Raw genomic sequence first — 26,426 nt, 5'->3', positions numbered from 1 at the left:
CTCCCAACAATCCTCCTCTCTCATAATTTTTTCCTTTGCTCATTGTTTGGAAAAGAAGAGAAAGAACTAATATTTAAAGGCGCTATGTTCAGTATTATTTAATCTTCAAACATAACCCAATAAGGTGGATAATATTATACCAATTTTATAGATTCAGAAATAAAAGCTCTAAGTAGGAAAATAGCATTATGATGCCAATTCTAGAAGCAATTTTTTTTAGCTTAAATGCTGGATTTCACACTTTCTAGCTGTGCAACTTTGGACAAGTTACTTAAACTCTCTGTGCTCCAGTTCTGTCATCATTAGTTGTGATAATAGGACCCACCTATAGGGCTGCCATGAGAATTAAAAAATAAAAATATGTAAAGCACCTAAAACAGTAATTGGACATGGTGAACCCTATATAAGTACTAACTGTTATTAGGTAACTTACTCAAAGTCATAAAGCATTAAAGTATCACAGTTGGAATTTTCACTTTAAAGTTTATGTGTTTCTAGTTTCCTACATTCTACAGGGAGGACTTCTTTTTAAAAATACACATTGCTTTTTAAATGATAGCACTAAAAGCAATTAATTGATCAACTGGGTTAGTCAAATTCCCTAGCAAGGCCTTGAAAAATTAAGAAATTGGTTTAATGTATATTAACAATCAAAATATTTCCAGAATTCAGAGCATGAGCTTGGATGGGCATAAAACTGAAGATTCTTTGACAACCAAGAGTGTCACAGAAGAGGAAGAAGGCAAGAGGAAAACCTACTGAAAAACAATGAATATAAGATGAATGTAGGGGAACAAATGAAATAAATTCCTTCACAATTAATGGCTGCTCATTCCTATGGCCATAACACACAACCAGACTTGCTCTCTGTGTACGTGTGAAGGGTTAGCTCACAGAATGGAAGACCTATTTATGCACTGTGGCTGAATGGCATTCTCCAAGCCATCCACATATACGTGAAACTCATTGTTCAATACTAACTGACACTGAGGAAAGCAGGGTAGCATCTGGCCCCTCATATTGCATCTCCTTCTCAGCCAAAATATCATGGGTATTAACACAACTACCAACCCGACAGAGCAGGCCACTCATTGTACCACGTGGATCCTAGCTGAATACATTTTTAGAATTATATAATTGAATATGTAGACCTTATATATTTACCCTCAAGTCTGACCAACAGAACTATAAATGCAGAGGAGTCATTAGGGAGAGAATTTTGCTTGGGTAATTATAGGCATTTATGACCCATCCTTGTCTCCATATTTGCTGTTCTTCTACTTTGACAGTGGGTTTTAATTGTGTTGTTACTGAACGAGAAAGAAAGTCAGTAAGCATTAAAACACCATCCGGCAGTGCCAAAGGGATCATGGGTCTACTGTTCAATGATGGTATTTTCTAAAATATGTATATTACAATTTGACATAATTATGTTAAGCCTGATTTTTTTAAATGATGACAACACAATGATAACAATGCCAGTAACTTCAAATATTTAAAGATTCTTCAATTTTCAAGGTGATGTTACTAACAGTAAATAATTATTAAATTACTAAATAATAATTTCATCTTTAGTAGTAGAATTGGAAATAGAGTAATAACCTATTTTAAATTCCAGTTTTAAGTGTGGCATTTTTATAAGTAGAAAGAAAGGTCCTTGATAACATACTTAGTTTTTAAATCCTAGAAGTTTTGTGATTAGGGCAATGAAGTCTTTTAAATTTAAAACAATTTAGAAAATATTCATAGTTTAACTCTACAACTGTGATGGGAAAAATCCATTTTAATCTAATAACCTGAAATTTAAAAAAAAAAAATCATGAAACAATGAGACACCTAATGACCTAGAGAAACTATCCTTTATAAAAAGCATTTTAAAAACATTACTGTTACAATCTGAGTTAGAAACTCTGAGGGTATAAATTGAATATTTGCATATAATCCTGAAGATGGGATTTGATTTTCACAGGTTATTCAGAAAAGAGTGGAGGGGGAAGGGAAAGCATACTAAAGGTCACTGCAACCTTCATGTGAAATGTAAGGCTTAGTGATGGTTTTACCTTGGTGATTTATCTATTTAATCCCTGGTCATAAATCTTATAGATCACAAGCATTTTGGCTCCAAATTTCTTAGATAATATTGCTAAATAAATCAAATGTGTAGGAAGATAGAGATAGATTGGTATAATTATCATGATGTATGAATACAGACAAGCATATAATATTTAAATTACACATATCAACTTCATCATCTATTTACAGTATCCACTGTTTGCTTGGCCTTCTCATCTTGGTGATGTATATATTCTAGCTATAGATTATAACTAGGTAGTAAAATTCATCTCTAGAGAAGCAAATAAAAATGTAAATATTTCCAGTGTTTCATATATATTAATTTCTGACATCATATAACTTATAGGTTAAATAAAATATGAAAAGGGCACAATGTCTGCCCACAAATACTTACTTGAATATGTATTTGAATGGATAATATTATTGAAGTTGTTACAAATTTTCATTAGTTATATAATAAAATTAAAGATATTCTTGGCACAAGGCTTGGGTAGGCTCTCAATAAGGTCTATCTACTAATATCATTATGAATACTACTACTTTGAGTACATCAGGAATGCTAAAAATTTAAATTTTTGAAAGAATGGAACATTTCTAGAGCTAATTTTTAAGGTCATTCAAGAGGTCGTATTGGGTTATCATCATTGCTAAAATTAGTATTTATGATGGAGAAATACATTTCAAGATGAGAGGTAAATTCAAGGAAACATTTCCATTCATTCTTTAGAAATTTGAGAATGCTTTAGATATTTTAAAGCCCTTTCCTACTTATTGTTGTATATCCACATGGATAATTATGATGGGTCTTCCTAGTTATATATACTATGGGAGAAAAGTCAAGTCCAGAAAAATTAAATGCTTTAATAGTGATCATACAGCTTGCTTGTGGCAGAACCAATATTAGAACCCATATATTTTGACTCACGCCTCTGTGCTTCTTCCAGTGGGGTTATAGAAATATAAACAATTACAGAAACATTGAGGAGAAGCAAAAAAAAACAAAAACAAAAGAATCAATAGAACTAATCTTAGACAAACTGTGGATGTTCACTATAAAAACCAGTAAATGTGCATTTATTTGGCAATAATTATGTTAACTTATAGTTATGTTAACAGTTATTTTAATGTAAGGGACTAGAGTGCGATAACAACATGCAGATTTAATTATTTAACCATTAACTAAATATCTTAAACAGTCAAGAAATCACTATATCTTAATTTGTTACAAAAGGCCTTACCAGATCAATCATATTATTTCGTTTTGCAGAATGGTAAATATGTTTAGAGAAATACAGCATCCAAAGACATACTTAGAAAATAAATCAAGTCTAATTTCAAAATCCAATTGTGGAGATTAAATCAAATTTCATAGTATTTAAAGATAATTAAAGAAATAAGTATTTGCTTAATGATTCTCTTGAGAATAAGTAGAACACAGGTCATTGAACTGAAGAAAAAATTCGGGAGAAATGTCAAAAATTCATGTGGACTAAACCAAAAACATGAAGTAAATGAATTTTTCCTTCATTCTTCTCTTCCTCTCAGTCAGTGCTCTGTCCCTTCTTCAGTTGTGCGTGGACATACTCACCACCCTTCTCCCTTGTTCTCTCTCTTATAGTTTGCAACAACATCCATTTTTGGTTTCTCTTTCCTTACCCAAGTGTTTGAGACAACAGTTTTTTGAAAGGAGTCCTGATCCCTTGTTGTATGGGCAAATACAAAACATGCCCTTAAACCTAAGGTATGAAATGATTAGAATTCTAGACAAAAATGTTGGAAACACTCTCCTAGATATCAGCCTAGGCAAAGAATTTATGAAGAAGACCCCAGAGGCAATCACAGCAGCAACAAAAATAAATAAATGGGACATGATCAAACTAAAAAGCTTCTGCACAGCCAAAGAAATAGTCATGAAAGTAAACAGACAACCTACAGAATGGGAGAAAATTTTTGCATCCTACGCATCTGATAAGGGGCTGATAACTAGACTATCCTTAGAATTCACGAAAATCAGCAAGAAAAAATCAAATAAACCTATCAAAAAGTGGGCAAAGGACTTGAACAGAAACTTTTCTAAAGAAGACAGAAGAATGGCCAACAAATATATGAAAAAATGCTCAACATCTCTAATCATCAGGGAAATGCAAATCAAAACCACAATGAGATATCACTTAATTCCAGTGAGAATGGCCTTTATCAAAAAGACCCCGAACAACAAATGCTGGCGTGGATGCGGAGAGAGAGGAACACTCCTACACTGCTGATGGGACTGCAAACTAGTTCAACGTCTGTGGAAAGCAATTTAGAGATACCTTAAAGTGATATAAGTGAATCTGCCATTTGATCCAGCAATCCCATTACTGGGCATCTACCCAAATGATCCAATGACACTCTACAAAAAAGACACCTGCACTCGAATGTTTATAGCAGCACAATTCATAATTGCAAGGCTGTGGAAACAGCACAAGTGCCCATCAATCCAAGAATGGATTAATAAAATGTGGTATATGTATACCATGGAGTACTATTCAGCTCTAAGAAACAATGGTGATATAGCACATCTTATATTTTCCTGGTTAGAGCTGGAACCCATACTACTAAGTGAAGTATCTCAAGAATGGAAAAACAAGCACCACATATACTCACCAGCAAACTGGTATTAACTGAGCAGCACCTAAGTGGACACATAGGTACTACAGTAATAGAGTATTATGCAGGTAGGAGGGGCAGGGGGTGGGTGTATACATATATAATGAGTGAGATGTGCACCATCTGGGGGATGGTCACGCTGGAAACTCAGACTTGTGGGGGGAGGAGGGAAAGGGCATTTTTTGAAACCTTAAAATTTGTACCCCCATAATAGGCCGAAGAAAAAAAAAAAGCCCTAATTTTCTAACCCTCATGATAGAAATTTTATGCCAGTAATGAAAAGAGTGGTCATTTTATATAACATCACAGTCCCAAGAAGCAATTCAGAATTTTTTATTCCAGATGCATGACAGTTAAAGAAATGCAAAATACTTTCATACTTAATGTGTGCTTAATTTTATTTTAGGGTATTGGATTAACTCTCTGTGGGAGCATTTTACATTAGAACTGAATTTTAGGACCCACAGGAGAAATTTTCATATTGTCTGATTATCAAAAATAGTTGAGCTTCTATTAAGCAATTTATTTTTTTTTTAGCTTCTACATGGTCTGAATCATTTATGTGATGGTTCCCTTTTGCATTAGTTGTGAAAAAGCTCAGCCATATGTTGATCCACCACTATCAAATGAACATTCCTTATAATATGCTTTTTGAACTCTAAATATACCCTTGATTTCATTTTATTTTTTAGCATTTTTTTCTCTTTAACCTTACTGTGTCATTTTATCTTAATATACATATTTTGATAGGTAGAATTAAACTCTGTTTGGAACAAGACTAATTGTACCTGTATGTATGCATTCACACATGTAAACACATACACATATGTTAACATACATACTTATATACTTTGTATACACACATATATACTTAATTATAAATGGATCATTATTAAATAAAAATACATGTTCAGCCATTAAGAGGGCCTGTTCCATTTGCAGATCCTTACTATTTATTCCAATAATAGCTTCCCTTCTTCTCCCATTTGTGGAAAATGCCTGCTGTTCTTGGCTTTTTTCTGTTTTGTGTGGCATGGGTTAGATAATCCAGGAAGCAAAACATTCTCTCTGCTGGTGTGGAGCTAGCCAACTTGAGTTAAATGGTATAATTTTGGAATCACTTGAAGTCAATGATGATCTTACAGTTCCCTCTTTGTGTCACAAAACAATTAACTTCCTGTTTTGGCCAAAATGAGTGTCAAATTGCTACACTTGCCAATCCAAACTCTGTAGACACTTTTTGTTGTGCATGTTTATTTCTTATTCTAACTTTATTTTTGTTATTGAATGTCATTTTCTGCCATAACTCTGACTGCAATTACAGCAGTAAAGGAGTAAATCCTCAGTTTATGTTGTTTCAAGAATATCAAAGTACAAATACAGATATATTTTATGAGAAAATTTTATTTGGATGCATCATGCCAAGTATTTATGTTGCTAGAAGTTTAAACTCACTTAATTCTTACCAGTAGGTTTGAATGACAGTTGGTTATAAGAAGAAGAGAGCATCATATTAAGAATCTGAAGTCCTGGATCCCATGCTAAACTCTCCTGAAAATTAGTGTATGACCCTGGGCAAGAAAAATTATGCCTGCCCCAACCAACTCATAAGATGTTGTGAAAATGCTGTAAAATTGTTTGTCAACGTACTCTTTACTGTAAAGAACTAGTCAAATCTTGTTATTGCTCAATTTTTTCCTAAAAAGTGTTGATATTTGTCAGTGAGTACATTTTACTTTTACTTCTATTGGTTTTAACTGACATGTGAGTATATTTACGAATTTGAAATCTATTTTATAAATAGTTTTAAAATGTCAGAAGCCTTGTCAACTGCCTTTGACATGACCTATGATAAACTGATTTAGGATTTAAAAAAATAATTGGCATGGTTTTCTTTCAATCACTGTAGTCCCACAGAGTGGGAAAACTAGTGCTTCTAGTGGAAGTCATTTTCTCCACAGTTGATGAGATAGTGATAGAATACAGATTTTCAAAGAAGGCAGCATACATGCGCTCTGGAGATTTGTCAAAATCTAGTCCCGTTTTTTGTGTCTGAAAAACAATAGCAAATCACAGGATAAGGATGGGGGAAAATCCTCTTTCTTTCCATTTTATTTAATATCGTGTGCCTCTTCTCTTCAGTGAAATCATACTCCTGCCAAGAAAATCACCCACAGTGATTCCCCTTGGATCCTAGGTGGCAAGGCATAGGCTGCTCTCTAAAAGGAGGTTCTCTTCTCACAGAGACATGCATCTTGATTCTGCTGTTTGTGACAGCCACCAGAATCCCTTAATGTGGAATCTTTTATCTGGACAATATTTATAAATTCAAGGTATCCAAGACCAGACCTTTCCCCCTAGACCCAATAGATTCCTAATTTACTTCAGAGTACAATCAGAAATATTTGCAAAAAAAGAGGTAAACTTTGGAATATACCAGTATGACACGGCAAGATTATTTTGGTTTGACTTGATTTGTTATAAGTTTAAGTAGAATATTCTCACTTGATCTCTCCTGCAAGCTTTCCTGAGGGATCCCACCAGTGTGGTATCAGCAGGCCTGCGAGTGACCTTGGGCCACAGCCTGCACACATACACCCCATGGTAGCAGTACTGGGAGTGGGAACCCCTGCAGCCACCACTGCCACCACCACTACCATCCACTGCATTTTTCCAAAATCTCTAAACAGATTTCTCTGGGTTGCTTCAAATTCAGAGAGATTTGACTAGAGAGAAAGCAAGTGAGGCTGTGTTTTGCCAGACCTAGGAAATCCCTAAAAAGCAGATGTGCATTCCCACTTGTTCCAGTGAGCATGACCCAGAACAGTCAAAAATCAGTTAATAACATGTCACAGGGATACTGCTCTCCACTGGGCTGTATTCACGTCTGCAGAAACAGCAATGTCATTTCATCCTCCATTGGCCAGACCCTCATCTCCGTCTGTGAGATGAGAATGACCAGCCTGTACCCTTTTGTCACAGCAGTAGTGGAGAGAAAGAAATGAAAATATGTTGCTAATGACTTTGTATATGTGCTTCTTCCTTGTCCCTGTTGTTCTCCAACAACATCAACATAGCTTTAGCCCGATGTGCCATTTAGACCGGAGTCTTGGATTGATCTGTGATGAATGCCCTGCCGGGTACACAGGAACTCGCTGTGAGAGGTAAGCACGCACTACACTGTCTTGCAAAATGATTTCTACCTTGGGAGTTATAAAACCACAGGCATTATCATCCTTTGTACTGCCCCAGAGAAACTGCCACACTCAATGAGGTGAAATAAAGTTTCTCACCACACTTGTCAAACAAATGCATTATATTTTTGTAGCTTATTTATTTTCTAGAAATTGCTCTATAAATCTTCATTCACTCAGAGAATATCTGATTAATGTTTTAATCTTAAAGGTTAAGCATTAACCCGCAATCCTTCTAGAAGGCATTGCTCAAGTGGAAAGTCATATACTTTAAGATTTATCTTACTGTCTATGTAGGCATCATTTTTTTTTCATAATTAGCTTTTTGTTCTTAAAATGTGGCTTAAATGCATAGTTCATAGTTCAGCAAGTGGTCCATAATTTACTTTAAATATATTTGAAAATAGAAAACAAACTGTAATTTATTATCATGATTTATATCCTCTTCTAATTACTCCTAAACCAGTATTTTAATTCTCGTTGATTTTACTAGGTTGCTTTGCAGTGGAATCATGGGTATTATTTTACATAATTTGTGTGATCATATTTCCTCATGAAATGTTTTTGAGGAAATGGTTCTTTTGTATATTCAGTCTCAGTATAAAAATGGTACAAACTCCCCCCTTGATAGCATTGCCAAACACAGCAGCCTCCCTCTGGTTTTAGCACTGAAAATACTCCCTTTGCTACCATCACTGGTGGCAGGAGAGGGGGGCTGCAGAGGAAGTGACCTGCTTTCACTCATAGGCACCAAGGCACATCCCAAAGAGGGCTGTTTCTGCCTATCCTTAGCCTGTCTTCTTGGGATCCATCGCCCCTGTTTCAACCAGGATGCATAAAGGCAATGAGGCATGAGCCTATCACCCAGAGAGAACTTAGCTACCAACTAGCAGTCTGTGGACAAAGTGCCAATGTCACTCCCTAGCAGCAACAAGTACTATTTGTGAGTATGGAAGCATCTGTATCAAAAACCTGAAACAAGGAGGATTTATTTGCCATCAATGAACTGGAACTCTTTAATTGTGCTTTTTTAAGAAACAAAAAGGCACATGCATGCATATTACTTATTATATAATAATAGGAGAACATATCATTGCCAAAACAGATTTACATCAAATGCCTAACTCCTGAGCTCACTACAGGCAACTTTTTTTTTTTAGCAACTGGAAAATGACAGCTTCTCAGTCATACAAGGCCATTAATGCACTTATCTAGGTGAGCATAGTCTCTGATGTATTTATATCGCTCTGCTTCATGCACTATACTTTCTATGTGTGTTAGACAATAGTTCTGAGCCGTCTAAATTTAAAATGCTACATTTTATTTAACAAACATCTCTTTAGCAACCACCATGTGCTAGGTACAAGACTAGATGTTGGATATAAACAGATGCACTATACCATCCTTGCCCTCAGCAGCTCACAATCTTTAATGCAGGTGAGAATAGTTTCATGTCATATATTCTTGAGCAAATTCTATTTGAATAATAAAAAATCACCAAGGAAAGAAATGCCTGACAGAAAGCATGATTTCCTGTCTAAAATCTGTATTAATCTCATTCAAAAGAATATGGTGACATGCATACACAGTATAGCAGATGGCATATTTTATCTCCAACTCAAGTTTTTTTTTCAGTCAAAAATAATATTAAACAATTATTATTTAGACAAAAAGTAACTATATTTTTCTAGCCAAATTTAGGTTAGGGTCTTCTAGGAATATTTAGGATTTATCATTTCACTGTATTTATATAAGCTAAAAAGCCCATTAGATGGATCCAAAATATCAGCAGAATAAGTTTTTGCGATGTGCATGTTGAAGTAGAGGGAAGGACGGTAATGATGGGTTAAGGAGGAGATACTGGTTGCACGGAAAATCTTATAATCAAAACCATTCTCTAAGTGATGTGCATGATTAGCTTCTGCACATCATCTACAGAAAACCAGCACTTAAAAACTAAGGCAGCATTTCCCAAACTGTAGATGTTCCTAGAATGAAGACTTCTGTGATCATGTAAATTTGGGAAGTATCCATTAGCGTGTTAAAAGTTCTGGCATGTCCTGCAGTCTGTAGTGAAGAAATCTGTTCAATTTGTTTAGTTCAGCATTTCCTAAACATACGTGGCCATAAGTTTTCTGCATTCACTATATAGCAAGAAAATATCTCAGATTACAGCTCAGGTGGACAAGAATTATAACTTTATGTTCTTTATCACAATTTAATTTCTATTTTGAGTCCCTTTCTCTATATATAGGACCTGTGAGGGCTTAGAAACATAATCTCAGCCAGTTTAAAGTTGTTTTCTTTTTTTCTTTTCCTCTTCCCATCTTCATGCTTGAATTAAAGTTCTACCAAGTGTTCTGAGTACCTAGGGGCTTGTATGCATGAGTAATGGGGTAGGGATATGGATATGTGTGTATTGGACAAACAGACATGCAGGGGGCCAGCCAGTCCTTAGTATTTCATCCTGGCATCTTTCTGCTGACTCATTCTTTTCCCTGTCTTCCTAGTTACCTTTCTCTTCAAGTCTAGCAAGTCTCTCCACTACTTTCAACCCATTCTTGGAGATACAGGAATCATTCTGATTCTTTCATTCCACAATGGTACCCACCAACATCTCTCCCATCACCATTTCTCCATCTGCCTTTCTGATTTCATCCCATTTTCTGTTTGGGGGAAGAGGTGCCACATTCATAGGAATGATGATTTCTAGAGCCCAAAGTCCAGAAGATTCCTATGTTTCTGCTTTCTGCTCAGTCAAATCCCTTCACTCAAGCATGTAGCACAGGATGGGCCTTGCTTCCTGACTTGAGGGAGTGAAGAGCAGTGAATGGGTGGATGGCAAAACGAGATATAGCAAAACACTAATTGGTATTCTGTCACATATAGAACATCAGACACAGCTTGGGAAACATTTAGTCGCAGCCACAGCACCCATACTTTGAGGTATCACTGCTTTGGTGGGGAATATTTTAAAACAAAGAAAAAGAAGAGAGTCGGGCAGTAAGGGTAGAAGGTATTCATCATGGCACTTTGCTAAGATTCTAGGCTTTTATCATCTGGACAAGTGGGGAAAATTTAAAAATAAAAAACTGAGAGACAGCATTATAGAGGGCTAAAAGGGATAAAGTAAGCATTGGAGCATCAAGAAAAATTAAAAGGAAAAAAGAAAAAAGCGAGTTAAATGCTGATGACACCTGTTCTTACTGGACACTAAGTCACTTTCAGAGTAAGTGTGTAGCCTCAGCAACATATCATACGTCAGAGAGAAAGACATTTAAAAAGACTGTGACAAGTTCACCTTGCGGATTCTACAGGACAACATGAATCTTAATGGGATACATGGACTTTTTAAACCTTACCCTAGGTTTAACCTTGCCTAGCTGGCAAATTTTTAACAACTCATCCCTAGGTAAGGAGAGAGATCAAAAGTTAAGATTAATTTCAGAGTTTCCACTGAGAATGCAGAAGATCTTTGAATCTAATTGTTTAATATTTTGAAAAATCACCTACAATACAGTTTAGATATTCTCTGCTTCAGAAATGTCTGAATTAGGATCAAGTCTAATGACCCTCTGATCACTGTGATCACTGGTGAGAACTTCTACTCATGTCTGAGTGTCCTAGCACCCTTGGGTCCTGAATATAGAGAAAGGGGTTACAGAAATAACAGGAGAGAAATAGTTATACCTATTTGGTAGCATCATTAGCAAAATTGTGACTCCAACTGAGGTTTCAAGCGGCTGCTCATGGGTGATTGTGCGTTTTGTACGCTGCACGAAGGTGCTCAGGGCAGGGGGAGTTTCTGAGACAATCTCACTCAGTCTTTTGCTGATTCTGTCAAATGGGAGGAAGTACAAACACAGCATGACCGCACAGCCACTCCTCGATACACTCAAGTATCCCTCCTCTGTGCCTTTGCCAGTTCTGTTCCCTGTGCCTGGAAAACTGCAGCCTTTCCGCTCCTCCCCCTGAGGTTAACCCCTGTTCAGCTCTCAAAATTCAGCTCTATCATCCTGAACGGGTGCTTGATTAATTCTAATCTAGTTGGTTGCCCTTTTCTGTGCCTCCATATAGCCTATCTCCAATTGTTCTGCTGCTATATTTTTAAAAGTGAATTTCTTCTCTATGGACTATAGTATAATGATCACATACAAGTGCTCAGTAGATTTTTTTTGGAAGAAGAAGAAGAAGGGAGTTGGGGGAGGGGGAAGCAAGAGCTTTTCTAATTTGCTTACAGAAATCGAAACTTGCATTCTATTATTTCATTGTTTTCAGACTATAGATAATGAAAAAGTAGGTCATGGATTTTAGGCAAAAATTGCTAAAAAAAATGATGGGGCAGGATGAGATAAGAAAAGCCCCATCAGTGCTGTTGCATTCTTCTCATTGCTGTTTCTCTCTACCTTTGCCATTTTCCCTCTCTCTCCCCCTCCCTCCCTTTCTTATTCACCCTGATATTGTTCCTAAGTTATAAATAGCAGCTACTGTAACTCATAATTCCATATGTTTGCTGAGTATCTCATATTAAAAGGTATCTTTCAAAAATATTGTAGTTTGATTTGAAAAAGTTAACAAATGTGGAAAGGAACAATGACTTTGTTATGTCAAGATGCGCATCTCTAGCAAGAAAACCAATAAACTTTCTTTTTAAAAAAATGCCCTCATTCTGCCTTGCATATGAAAATGAGAGGGCTTGAGATTTCACACTATAACTAGTTTTCATAGAGTGAAAAGCTGAGAAGCTGGAAAGGTCCAAAGGACTGTGATTTAAACTAATTTTAATTGAGTGAATTTAACTTGATCAAACTATAAAATGCCATTATTCTGAATAAAAGTTTTATGATTAGCAGTCTTGTATTCTCTGACCCTAGAATTACTTTTTAATTCCTAATGGAACATTTTTAGAAATCCCTTAGAATACTATTCTCTGCATAGAAATGCACACACACATACACCAGCAATGTGCCGAATGTGCTGCATAAAAAGGTCCCACATTCAATAAAATGGTACATGAATTTTTTGTCATGTATATTCACAAATTTTTCTTACATGTCCTGCAACAAAAAAATAAAAGACAGATGCTTCTTTTGTTACTTTATTTAATTATAGTTATTTTTTCCCTGGAATGATTTTTTTTATTATGGGAGAAATTTGGACTTATTAATTGGCATCTATGTTAAAAAATATTCCCAGATCTTGTTATATAATGCCATCTCTCCTGAGGGCAGTAAGTCATTTTGAGGAAAGTAAGCTGAAAATAATAGGTTCTCCTTGGCTGTGATAATGATCATTGTATATCCTTATTCCAGTGGAGCAAAGCCACTCTCTTAGTAAATACAATGAGATATGACAATATGTGGATGTGATCATAAGCTCTGAATATTAAATAAGGCAAGAAGAATCAAGTTCAAATTCAAAAAGATCTTATTATCTTTATTGAATATCACTACTGAAGGGATTGTGGGGAAATTTTATGCTCTAAAATGTTACTACATATTTATACTAGAAAATTAATGAACAATTATATTTGTGGCTGGCAGTATTCTTCTAAGCAATATTTATACATCTTTCATAATTTTATAAAACATTTTGTGAATGGAAGTAATCTCATAGTAATCTCATTTTTAAGATTATGACAAAATATGAAATCTAAAAATTATGGTACCTATAAATTTTCTAGAAAACTTAGAATAATAAATGTAACTGTACCCAGTCAATGACTTTACCCCATAATTGTGATGTTATTAAAGTATCCTCAATATGAAGTACTGGATTTAAGCCATTTCTATTTCAAATGGTAGATAGCCTTTCTCTGCACAATGATTTTTGTATCTGTGAATAGATGAGCATAAAAGTAATGTATTATTGAAGAAATTATATTCTCTTACATTGTCTTTGATGCCCTTCAATTTTGACCCTTGCTGCAAAAGACTTTATTTTGATAAGATGGCATAGATAACAGAGATAGCCTTACCATCAACTTCAGGTACCCTGTTCTGTTTCTTGTTTGGCAAATGTGGCTTAATACAAAGCTTGAGCAAGTGTAACTGAATGAGAAGACAGACCAGAATATAAATAGGTGCTGTCTATAAAGATGTATCTGTGCATGTGTAACATTAAATTGTATTTTAGAATATAACATTTGGGTCAAGGAAAATTTGATACTGTAATTTTTTTCAAAATCTTCTCTGATATGCCTCATAAATAAATAAACTTTTATCATTTTCCAATGATATATAAAGTAGCTTTTGGTTGTTAAAAAAAAAAAAAAAGACCTGGAGTTTGTTAGTATGAGTTGTGGGCACAGTTTGGCATCACCTTATGTCCTGTTCTCATAATATGCAGGCGTGCCTTCTCACACTTCCCTTTAGAAAGGAATCTTCAATGAAAATCTGCCTCTGAATGTGTATGCAAATGCATACAAATGGATTATTAATTCAGAGATACCCACAGTCCCCACCCAATTAATAAGAATCTTCTGAGTCACGATTTCTACTTAATAAATTCTGAACTCTCATTACTGCATTTCCTCGTGAGCCTGTTTCCTTATAACAAGCTCTCGCTGCAATAACAACAAAAAAAAATGCGAACCTTACATATTTGTAGAGAAAACAACCAATTGGAGTAGAGACATCTGATGTGTTGTACTACAAAGGCTTTCCAACATGGACCTGGATTCCCTAGAGTGCCAGCGGCAGATTTCTTATTATGCTTTGGTCTCATCTTCAGTGCTAGTGACAAGATTTTTTTTTTCTGGCTGAAATCTAATTACTAGTGGGCTGGCAGGATTTCATCTTGTATCCACACTGTAGTTATAGAAAAACATTTTTTTAATCACCTTGCATTTGAGAAAAGGAACACTTTAAAAGCAAAAGCCATCATCCAGGGAGAGGTGTAGAGTGAAAAATATGTAAACATTGTCTCTACTGAGTTCCCCCAAATACTCACTGACAAAATTTCTTGCCTTAGGTGTGCAGAGGGCTATTTTGGACAACCTTCTGTACCTGGAGGATCATGTCAGCCATGCCAATGCAATGACAACCTTGACTTCTCCATCCCTGGCAGCTGTGACAGCTTGTCTGGCTCCTGTCTGATATGTAAGCCGGGTACAACAGGCCAGTACTGTGAGCGCTGCGCTGATGGATATTTTGGAGACGCAGTTGATGCAAAGAACTGTCAGCGTAAGTCCTGAGCTATTGATGCCCCTGACAGAATTGATGCATTGTACCTCAAAGTAGCTGATGAGTTCTTGAGTGGGGATTGAAGAGCAGGAAGTTTCGTGTAATACGTGGATGATCGATGTGCAGCATATATACAGTCTGCATATTCTAAAATATTTCTTTGCACTAATAGAGTAAATTCTTTTAACATTTCTGCATTATTGAAGTGTCATTGTTTTTCAAATGACACACATGTTTCTGTTTATGTGTGGAATGAAGATTTTAAAGTGAACTTATATCCGTAACAGGAAAGAAGAATTTGGAAATTAGGTAGGCCCTATCTAATCATTTGCTTGAAATAAATTTATCAGCCCATATTTTTTCATTAGGACCTGTCAGAAGGTGTTAATCAGTTATGCTTTTATATGTGAAGTTTACAGTCTTGTATTTCATAATAGGTGTAAAATTCTAACAGCATTTTCACACACTAGCATTTGTAATTGTTAAGTGACTAGCCTCATTTTAATTTTATAATAGTCATTTAGGACTATTCATAGAATGCTCTTTCTGTGTTTTCCTTTCACAAAATTAGGGTTGCATCCATGTTAGTACAGTACATTCCTCTCCTCATCTGCCCCTCTTTGGCCATATTATTCAGTATTGCATAGAATTTACAAATCCTTTGTATTAGTGGTCATATAATATGTAAGGGAGATCTTGTTGTTGAAAGTCAAATGGAATGTAAATCCATGTTAGCACACAACTGTCATCAGCTTCGTCTACTGTCACAATCTTTAGACAGAACAGGTTTATGATGTAAGAAGATACTTCCAATTATTCAGGTAGATCCTAGGACCTACAGAATTATAGAAACCATAAGAAACATAGTCTATCATCATCTCTGCTATAAGCACCAAAGACCTGGTAGGGTACTCTATTGTAATAAGAAATGTGTCTCTCTCATCATGAGTTTAAAAAATGCTAATTTGTTGAATCAAAACCAAATTACTCTCTAGACCAAGTGGCACCTATTAATATCACCTATAAACTGATCATTTTTTAAGGCAAAATTTCCAACAGGCTCAGATTGTCTTTAAACACTGTGGATTTAGGGCATATGTATAAAATTATAGAGAATTTAAGAAATTCTTCCACTCAAACAGATCATCTGGGATCTTTATTTTCTAGCTGTGTGACCCTAGGCAAGACATTTGGCCTCATTGAGACTCAGTTTCCCTCTCTACAAAAAGGGTCATGGATTTTTGTGTGGGGATTGAAGAATCTGTCACATAGATGGCATTCAGTGAGCTCCTGGGGCCTGGAGATGCTCATACATGGTAGCTCCTTTGTTAATAATATAGCAATTATGAGTATCAGCCTAATTCTAAGGCTACGTTAATCATTCAATGACTATTTTTTTCCTGTCTTCTAATACCCCCCTCCATAAAGTTGAGGATATTGTTCTACTTCTTTTATTACGGTAAACTAGGGATGTGTGACATGAAGTCCTAAGAATATATAGAAGAATGTGGAAATAAAAACATTTAACACCATCACCAATTTTTATACCACTTGCTGTAAGTATAGACATGATTATGATTTTTAATGTTCTTTGGCATATAATTACAATTAAAGGCATAAGAACATATTTATTATCTACTCTTATAATTTTTTATAGATATAATAGCTCTTCCATGAATAGGTGATAAACCCTCAAGAAAAGAAAGTTCATGAAAGAAACTTTATTTTGGTTGCCTCTCGACTTGTGAAAAATACACTACTAGAAAGAACTATATCTTGCTTTTCAAATTTGTGTGCATTTTTGTGTCATACCTTTCCATTAAAAAGGCACTTTTGTAAAATTTTAATTGCTTTTAAAAATTGCATTTTAAAAATATTAAAATGACATTAATTAATTACAATAACATTTATGATAAATTTTATAGTCCTAACTCTAAAAAAGTAACTTCTAAATTCTAAATATTTTGAGATTGTAAAAATTTATGTAAAATAACATAAGAAACGTACATAAAGAAATAAAAGTATATACAGTTCTATTGTCCAAAGAAAATATTTTCTTCAGCCTTTGCTTACACTCTAGCTATAGACTATCCTTAGGTTCTTGGTAGTTTCTCATGGCCCCCACACTAAGTATCAAGTTAGCAGACATGAAGGCCAAACTTTGCTGGAAGATAAATCAAGCAGATTTTAGAAAAGCAGTGACAGAATAATAGCATAGGGTTAATAGAGTAGCTGTTTTTAATGTAAGTTGTGTTCAAGTCAAAGTATTCAGGGACATTGTACAAAATTTACCAAAACCATCTATAAATAGCCTAAACTTCCATGTCATCTCCTCTCACATTTTTCTTCTAGTATCAATGCAATTATATGTACCATTAAAAATATAAAGAGTAAGCAATATTTGTGAAAAGGCCATTTGAAGTTGTAGACTGATTTATAATATTTTTCAGAATAACATCAGACTTCATAACAAAGTAAAAAAAGACAAAATATTAATTAAACCAAATATATTTTCTATTTTTGGAGATAGTATATAAATTTTTTAAAAGTGATATCTACATTTATATTAATGCTATACTCTTAACATGCTTGAAAGTGTTTTTGTTATTATATATAGTTTTGTAATTTTAAAGTTATATTTATTTATTTTACCTCAAGCTTATTTTTTTAACTTAACCCCCCCAAAAAAACTGGCCCATAGTGTTAATAAATAACTGTTAAATTGAAAAAATTAATTAAATGTTTTTTACTAATAGCAACATTATAATTATTCCATGGAAGCTATTCATTTTGATAATTTCTCAAAATTGTTTTAGTCCTAAAGTTAGTAAGCATTACTTACCATGGGATTATAGTATTTTAAACATCAACCCAATGTTTCTATGAAGATGTGAAACAGAATTGCCCCTGAACTCAGGGAACTCTAAGTCTCATTCAGGTTCTAGAGTCACTTCTATGGCCTACTAAGAACATAGCCTTTTATAAGTTATGGTTTCTTTGAATTTCAGTGTCTTCATTTTTAAGATTGGAATAATAATGATGATATTAATATTTCAATCACATGTGATGGATCAGGCACTGTGCTAAAGCCCTTATATGAATTATCTCTACAGCTTGTAGACTTGTTACAGAGATCAAATGATAGAATCCCTAACAATACTTAGCAAATCAGAAAACACTCTATTACTGAACTGATGTGTCCATGTTACCATGTAGGCTATATTATTATTTAACAAGCTCATTAAGACTATTACAAAGTGTTTTTCCTGGCCACAGATCTCGCTTTTCTTTGCAGCCTGTCGTTGTAATGCCAATGGCTCCTTCTCAGAGATTTGCCACCCTCGAACTGGGCAGTGTGAATGCAGAGCTAATGTCCAGGGACAGCGATGTGACGAATGCAAGGTAAGGAGCAGGAGCTGACCAGTGAATTACTTCCTCCTTGAAAATTGTCACTGGCTTTCAATGACATGTTTTGTACATCTTAGTATATTGAAAGAAGAGCTCAGGATTATGTAAGTCTACTGGTAAAATTGCTGTGATTAGTGAAATATTTTCCGAAACTAGAAAAAAATTTGCCATACATTAGCATTTGACCTTCTACCTGCATTTCTTCAGCAATGGAATTTTTATATTTGCTGTAATTCAGATATTTTTCAAACAAATAATACACAAATTTAATCTTAGTCTATAGATAGTAAAATACTCTTTCCTTTGGCTTTACGGTTTTGGCAGAATAAAATGTCACCCCTTTTGCTTTTAGCAAACATCTTCTAGTTCCATCTTTTAAAAGCTGGTTTCTGCGAGCACTCTATTTAACAAACGTTTTCAGTGGAGAAGCCAATCAAGGTACTTTTTTAGAAACACCATTTTGCTAAAACGAAATATTCAGTTAAAATACAGTATGTTGCTTCCAGTCCCTGAACATACCAACTGCTCTGCCTTCAGCATGATGAGCACCTTGAGATTCCAGCCTGAGAACACCTGCATTGGCGCTGGCTCTGTCACATTCATACCTTCCATTCGTGATAGAGAGCAGCAAGCAGAACCAAGCATTTCTCACATGTCAAGCAGGCCTTTCTGTAGGAAGTTTGAAAATATCATCTCCTATCTCTTAAATAATATTGTTTGCTCTGTTTTGTTTTCATTTTATTTTTCTGTTGGCTTTTAAAGCCCAGTATGTGGTGGGACCCAGAGAAGAGACTCTGTGTGCTCTGTGACTGCGATCCCCATGGCTCTGTGTCACCGCAATGTGATATTGCAGGAAGATGTATCTGTAAATCAGGCTTCGTAGGGAAACAGTGCAACCTCGGCAGGCAGGTGCACCGACAGCAAGAGCAGCCGCGGAGAGCGCAGCGGGTGCTGGGGGCTCCCCAGAGGTGGGGCATCAGCGGCTCCAGTGGGTGCCCTCGGGGAGCCTATCGGGCCCCAGCTCCGGTAATCCCAGAGGCGCTGCATGGCTCGTGCCTCAGCATGTTGTGTTCCGTGTGCTGCAGCTGAAGTTCCCTGGTGGCATTTTATGAAATAACGATTGCTAAGTGTGCAAATTGCAAATGCAAAAATTAGACAATTGCTGATTGAACCCTCGCCTTTTAAAAAAAATGACTATCTATATGCTTTAAAAAGTATATTTAAGTCATAGCTTCATAGAAGTTTGAGTTAATCATGGATATGCAGATATCAAATAAAAATTTATTTGTGGGAACCTATAATCTTAGAAATGAAAGGGACCTCAGACATCGTTTGGAGAAAATTCACTTTTATGAATGAACAAATAATAGGAAATCTAGCAAAGAAAGTGACTTGCCCAAAAAAACTCAGCCCATTTCTCTAACATTTGTCTGACATTCCATCATAATTAAGAATTTTATTAATTTCCACATCATAATTGTGCTTATGTATACAACAAACACAAGAAACATTTTCACGCACTATAAATGTACAACACCTACAAAATGAGAAAGGTTGTTTTCAATTACAAAAATGAGGCCCCCCCATCTCCCAGGCAGAACAAAACAAATGCTGAGGAAGAAGGAAGATAGAAAGGGTGGGAAGAAGAGGCCCCAGGCTGAGTTGTGAAGGAACAGGAGACAAACCTTGCCAGTGTAAATTCAGGGGCTGGTGGGGAGTTGAGGGCATAGAAGGAGAGAGTAACAAAAAATTAAAGGAGAAGAAACAGGCAAACAAAAATTCATGGCTTTACCTCTTGGCTAATTATTGCACATTTTAAGAAAACAAATTCTGACATGAGACTACCTTAGCTCAAATCCCAGCCTCACCACTAGCTATAAATTCCTGAATCTTTCTGTAATTCAGCTTCTTCATCTGTAGTAGGACTCACTTCAGAGGGTTTGTGATTGCTTGGATCCTCCAAGAAGCAAATGCCAAGAGATTTCCTTGGGGAAATGCCTATGAAGGATGAAGGAGGAGAGAGCATAGCATGCTAGGAACCTTCTGCTACAATGGGATTCTGACTCCTGAGAAAAGAAAGAGAAGGAAAGATTGAGTAGGAAAACCTCAGTTGGTGCATTTTGCCAAAATCCCAATTTTTTTGGCCAGGCCAATTAGAAATGCCCAGGCAAATTTTGCCCATTAGAAGAATCCTGAATTGGGCAGGAAAGTGTTAATACCTTATTGTAGACAGCCATTGACTGGGAGAAGCCTGAAAGCAGCATGACCTTGCATGAGCTCATCTTAGTCCATTTGGGCTGCTATTAGAAAACAGCATAGGCTGTTGCTCATAAACCACAGAAATTTATTCCTCACAGTTCTGGAGGGTGGGAAGTCCAGGATCAAGGCATTGGAAGATTCCCTTTCTGGTGAAGGCTTGCTTCTTCTAGATGGCCATCTTCTCACAGTAACCTCATGTGGCAGAGGAATCTCTGTGAGGGCACTTCTATAAGGGCACTAATCCCATTCGTGAGGGCTCCATCTCATGACCTCATTACTTCCCAAAGGCGCAACCTCCTATTTATACTATCACATTTTGGGGGGTTAGGATTTCAACATATGAATTTTGGGGGACATAAACATCAGTCATTTTAGAACTCCTCTGGTGGATCCAAAGATTGAAAACCATAGGTTGTCGGTCATCAACATTTGGCACCATGGGTTCTCTTGCAGGTAATCTGATGATGATGCACCTCCAAGGCTGTTTCAGGGTAGAAGTGAGAACACCACATAAGACAGAAACATGGAGACTTCTTAATGAATGTTACTACTGAAACATTTATTGTTGTAAATAGTAATAAATGCATTATTACTATTGCTATGAAATGAAGAAATCTTTAAATTTTATTTTTCAAGAACAAATACATAAATTTAAAATAAAAGACAGAGATATTAACTCATCAAAATGTCTCCAAAATATAAATTCAGCAGAAAATCAACACTCATTCATGCCCTTTTTCTGCATACCTTACCGTGCTGAGGTATAAAGAGTGTTTTGTCCTGAGACTACTTTTCCTCTGAGGCCCTATGTGTGAGAGTTAAAAGCACAGACTCTGAGGCCAGGATGGCTGGTTTAGAACACTGTCCCCACAGCTGGCTAGCTGATGACCTTAGGCAACTTACTTAACCTTTCTGTGCCTCAGTTTTACCACTCTATAAAAAAGTGATGAAAATAACAACTGTCTACTACGGTTGTCCTAAAGAATAAATAAATTCATATTTGTAAAATAATTTAGAACAGTACTTGGCACAAAGGAAGCACAATATGAAAGTGCTAGTCTAGAATTCCAGGGGTGCCCATCCATCCAACTTGTTATTGAGTCTGGACAAGCATTCTCTTCCATATGTGCTTTATGTCATTAATCTCAATTACTGACAAGGAATATTTGCTCCTGAAGTTTGTTTACTAGTGGGGTTTTTCTTAGCCTTTGAAATAAATTTTTGAACACTAAATTTATTAACAATTTATTGCTGAAATTCGGTAGTATTTATTCTGCTATAACTTAGCCTTTAAAACTATATTATTTAAGTATTTGAAAAGTGTGGTAGAGACATTTCTTCTTGCATATTTCCTTGCATAATCAATTTTGGAATGCTTAAATGATAATTATAATTTGGAATTTCATTTGATATTGATTGATTTACCCATTAAAAGGTGAGTATGTGTGTGTGTGTTTGTGTGTGTATAGTGAAGAAAATTTCAGAAATTAAGATGAATGCAAGTATTCTACAATTCAGATATTTTTTTAAAAGTTTTAATATATTGTGTTCTAGTCTTTTGTATATATATTTTTGTGTGTCTGTTTGGTATTTGTATCATCATAGGTATGTAATTAGTATCATAGTATTTATATAATTTTATATTCTGCTTTTTTAAACATTTATTTAATGCTATATCCTAAGCATATTCATATCATTAAAACTACTTCAAAAATCAATTTTAATTATTGCATATCATTTTGTGGTATAAATTTAGCATAATTTATATTCAACTATTTCTCCGACATTGAACATTTAAGTGGCTCCATAGGTATTCATTATGATAAATAACATTGTAATGATCATGCTTTCTCTTTAATCATTGTCCCAATTTCTGATTATTTCTCAAAGCCAGATATCTAGAATTTTACAGTGAATTGCCATTTTGAATAAAAATTGTATGTGTTTTAGTTTTTCTTTATATAGATGAATTTAATTTCAAAATCATGTCATTTGCTGGAAATGTTATACACTTTCTTCTTTAATCATACAATGAAATTCTAATTAGAATTAGAAATAAAAATAAAGCTAGCAGTCAATATAAAGATTAAAATTCTTACCAAACTCAATCAACCAAACTTACCAACTCAATCATTTTACATTTAAAAAATAAAACTATTCTTAGCTACAGTCATTTTAAAAGTCTAATTTTCTGTGTGATTTTGTTTTCTAGAACTTATTTTTAAAACTGCTAACTGCTAACAATAATTCAGCTAAAACATATAATAAGGCTTATTCATTCCTCTTTGGGTGGCTCACATTAAGTGGCAAGATTTATTTTTACCAGGAAGCAATTATTAAGTCTAATTTTCTAAAATAAGAATTATTTTTACAAAGAAGTAATTACTGAGACTAATTTTCCAGATTAAAATATCATAATAATGTGACATACTTTATATTTAAAAAAACAACCCTGAAGTAATTGAAGTAGAATATATGCTTTTCATTTTTTTTACTAGGAGTGATTTTTTTAATCCATCAGCATTTTCTAACCTAGTCTCTCTAGGCCTGATAACATGCATTTCAAGAAATTCAGCCAAAGCCAGTAATGCAAACTTGACCATAGAAAATGACTTGTTACAAATAGATAAGGGACATGCATATGAATAACTCATCAGAAAATGAAAGTTCCCTTTAACTTACTTAATCTTTAATATGTGTTTTCACAAATCAGTTTCAATTATTAGAATGAAACCCAAGAAACCAGATGTTTGTTGAGCCAATTCTTTGGTCAAATGTACATATAATCTGCAAATTATATTTATAATGTGATCACTATAGTGATGATGAGAAGTACTTATGAATATATAAACAATTAGATCAAACAATAGAGGGAGAAGATTATTTTAAATTTAGGCTACTGACAAATAATGTTGAAAGCATTTTTACCAAGTAGAAGTTCATAAGACCTGAAAGTAATCAATTCAGATTATTAGGAATAAAGCAAGTAATATTTTAAATTAAGACTAGAAATACCACCCATAGCTTATTTCCACATTGCTATTTGGACCTTGGGAAGTGCAGGGAAAGAGTGGTGAAAATAAAATAGAAAAAATGGTACCTAATTCTGCCATTAATTTTGGTGAAATTCCAGAACAATTGAACTTTTCTCTTTGGATATCATAGAAAAGGTCCATTTAATTAAATGACAGCTCAATTGTCTGAACATCAGTGAAGAGCCCTGATAGCTCATAGGTTCCTCTTTTCCCACTTATTCTCTTAGTACTGTGCATCTTATTTCACTGTGAGTTAATTGATTTACATTTTGTTTTTCTCATTCCTGTTATCTGCCAGCCTGAAACCTTTGGACTGCAATCAGCAAGGGGGTGTGTTCCCTGTAACTGCAATTCTTTTGGGTCTAAATCGTTCGACTGTGAAGAGAGTGGACAATGTTGGTGCCAGCCTGGAGTCACAGGGAAGAAATGTGACCGCTGTGCCCATGGCTATTTCAACTTTCAAGAAGGTGGCTGCACAGGTCTGTAAAAAAGACTTAAACTCTAAGTATTCATTCTCTGGTTTTGGTGTCTTAGTTTCTGTAACAGTTTTCTGTTAAAGGAAGTACACATTGGCAACAAATATGTGATACAAAATATTTAACCTAATGAGTGATATGCATCTATTTTACATTATTTCACAAATGAAATGCATTTCATGAAATACTGCCCTATAAATAACTTTGCTTGCAAGTTCTCCGTAAAAATCAGCCAATACCAGCTCTGTTGTGTCCCTCCCTGTCTGTGACCTCCATTTAGCCAGTCACTCAAAGACTGCTGTAGCTTGAAAGTAAAATGTTCAATTTTTTCTGGTACCAATGTTATCTTAGTTTAAACGCTCCTCCCAAGCCAATGCATTTCAACTTTTCCTTTTCCTATTGCAATACTGGTGTAAGGATCAGGAAGTTAATATTTTTTCTTGTACAAAAAATATGTTTCCATCTATTTTCAGCTGCCTTGAAAATTGTGATGTTCTGAGAAACAGGTTGGCTCTAGATATTTAGTTCATGGGAAAAATCTAACCATGATTCCTTGAAGTATTAATAGTATTCTTATGCAAACAGCCACAGACTTCACACAAATCATAAACTAAGAAAATTCCAATTAGCACACTATAGACAAAAGTAAAGATTAAACATTACCTTGGATTTATATGCCATTAATTTAGAATTGACCCTTATTCTAACAATCACTAGGTTGAATATTACCTTTGCTTACTAAACTCATTGAATCAACCTTGATAAAACACCTATACTCTAAAGCATCGTGGTAAAATTTTAAAACATTATTATTTACTATTGTAGCAAATTTATGTGAGAAGCAGTGGAAATAATATTTTAAAATATCTAGAGAACCAATATCTTTCAGACATTCTCCAACACTTTAGATATATGTGGTTTTTATCATAAATTAAGCCATTATAAGCTATTCCAAATGTTATAATTGTAGATCCTTGAAGAATCTGTGTGTGATCAATACCTGTGTATGCTAAAAAGTTATGTACTCTGTCATTCAAATGCAACACTCACATTTTTACTTGCTATGAATGAATGAGATAGTACTATACATTCAAATATATCTACTAACAGAAGTTATAAATGAGACCAAGGATATTATTCAAAATTATGATATGGTTATAATATTTAGTGATGTATACCTAGTAGCATTCTAACCCAGAGAAACAGAATAGGGGAAAAAAGCACAAAATGGGCAGGATAGCATTATGGTTGAGAGCATGACTTTCACCAAACAGCCTGGATTTGTCTGGTGGTTCCATCAAATCAAGTTTTATGACCTTGACTGAGTGATTTGACCTCACTTTTCCTCTGCACAGTTCATCTATTAAACTAAGATAATAATGGTATCTACCCCATGGGGTTTTTATAACTATCAATTGAGTTAATGGCTATAAAATATTTAGAGTGATGCCTGGCACATAAGTGCTATGTAAGTGTTTATCATTATTATAATTCCCTTTATTATTATTAATTGTGGTAAACATTGTGCTATGGCAGAAGAAAATGAGCTAATTATCAGGTCTTCTTCCTATTCATTGTTATGATTCCACTAAAGAACTACTTAGAGTTTCTATTTGCAAATAATGATTTGAACTGTCCCAAGACACTTTTGGCAAATAAATTTAAACATAATACTAACTATTTTTTTCTTAATGAATGGCACATATAAAATAAATGCTTTGGCTTAAAATTAGCAAGAACAATAATAATAACAAAAACAACAAAAACTAACATTTATTTAGTGTTTGCTATATGTCCAAGTATTTTGCTGAACGTTTTTCACAGCTGGTATAGAGTGCTGTGAGCAATGATAATTGTGATCTCATAAAAAGTAAACTTAATCAAGTATTCTAAATATGTTCACTTAAAATGATTTAATCATCATATAAGCAATTAAAACTTTCTCATAACAGTGGTCTTTCATTTGAATTCAAGTATTTGCTGTTTCTTCTCGAGATCTCATTTCTTTGATATGAAATGTTGCATTAAAATACTCAGTAGCTGAGTCAGCTATCACCAATGTATACGTGGCATACATTCCTTATCTTGGATGGCTTTGAAGTTCTCAAATTTTTGCATTCTTTGAAAAAGTACAATATACGGAATTTG

The 26,426-nt window shown here is 34.7% G+C and overlaps 1 protein-coding gene across 1 annotated transcript in view; it reads left to right on the top strand.

Annotated features, from left to right (window-relative positions):
* Positions 1-26,426, top strand: part of LAMA2 (laminin subunit alpha 2) — a 583,504-nt gene that overhangs the window by 346,405 nt on the left and 210,673 nt on the right. The window contains exons 18-21 of the mRNA XM_076002974.1: positions 7,800-7,886; positions 14,889-15,100; positions 18,396-18,502; positions 24,101-24,281. Of these exons, the coding sequence (XP_075859089.1) occupies positions 7,800-7,886; positions 14,889-15,100; positions 18,396-18,502; positions 24,101-24,281 (587 nt within the window). The remainder of the gene's footprint in view (positions 1-7,799; positions 7,887-14,888; positions 15,101-18,395; positions 18,503-24,100; positions 24,282-26,426) is intronic.

This window comes from Microcebus murinus, chromosome 5 (assembly GCF_040939455.1).
Source record: "Microcebus murinus isolate Inina chromosome 5, M.murinus_Inina_mat1.0, whole genome shotgun sequence".
Taxonomy (NCBI): domain Eukaryota; kingdom Metazoa; phylum Chordata; class Mammalia; order Primates; family Cheirogaleidae; genus Microcebus; species Microcebus murinus.
This window is presented reverse-complemented; position numbering and strand designations above follow the sequence as displayed.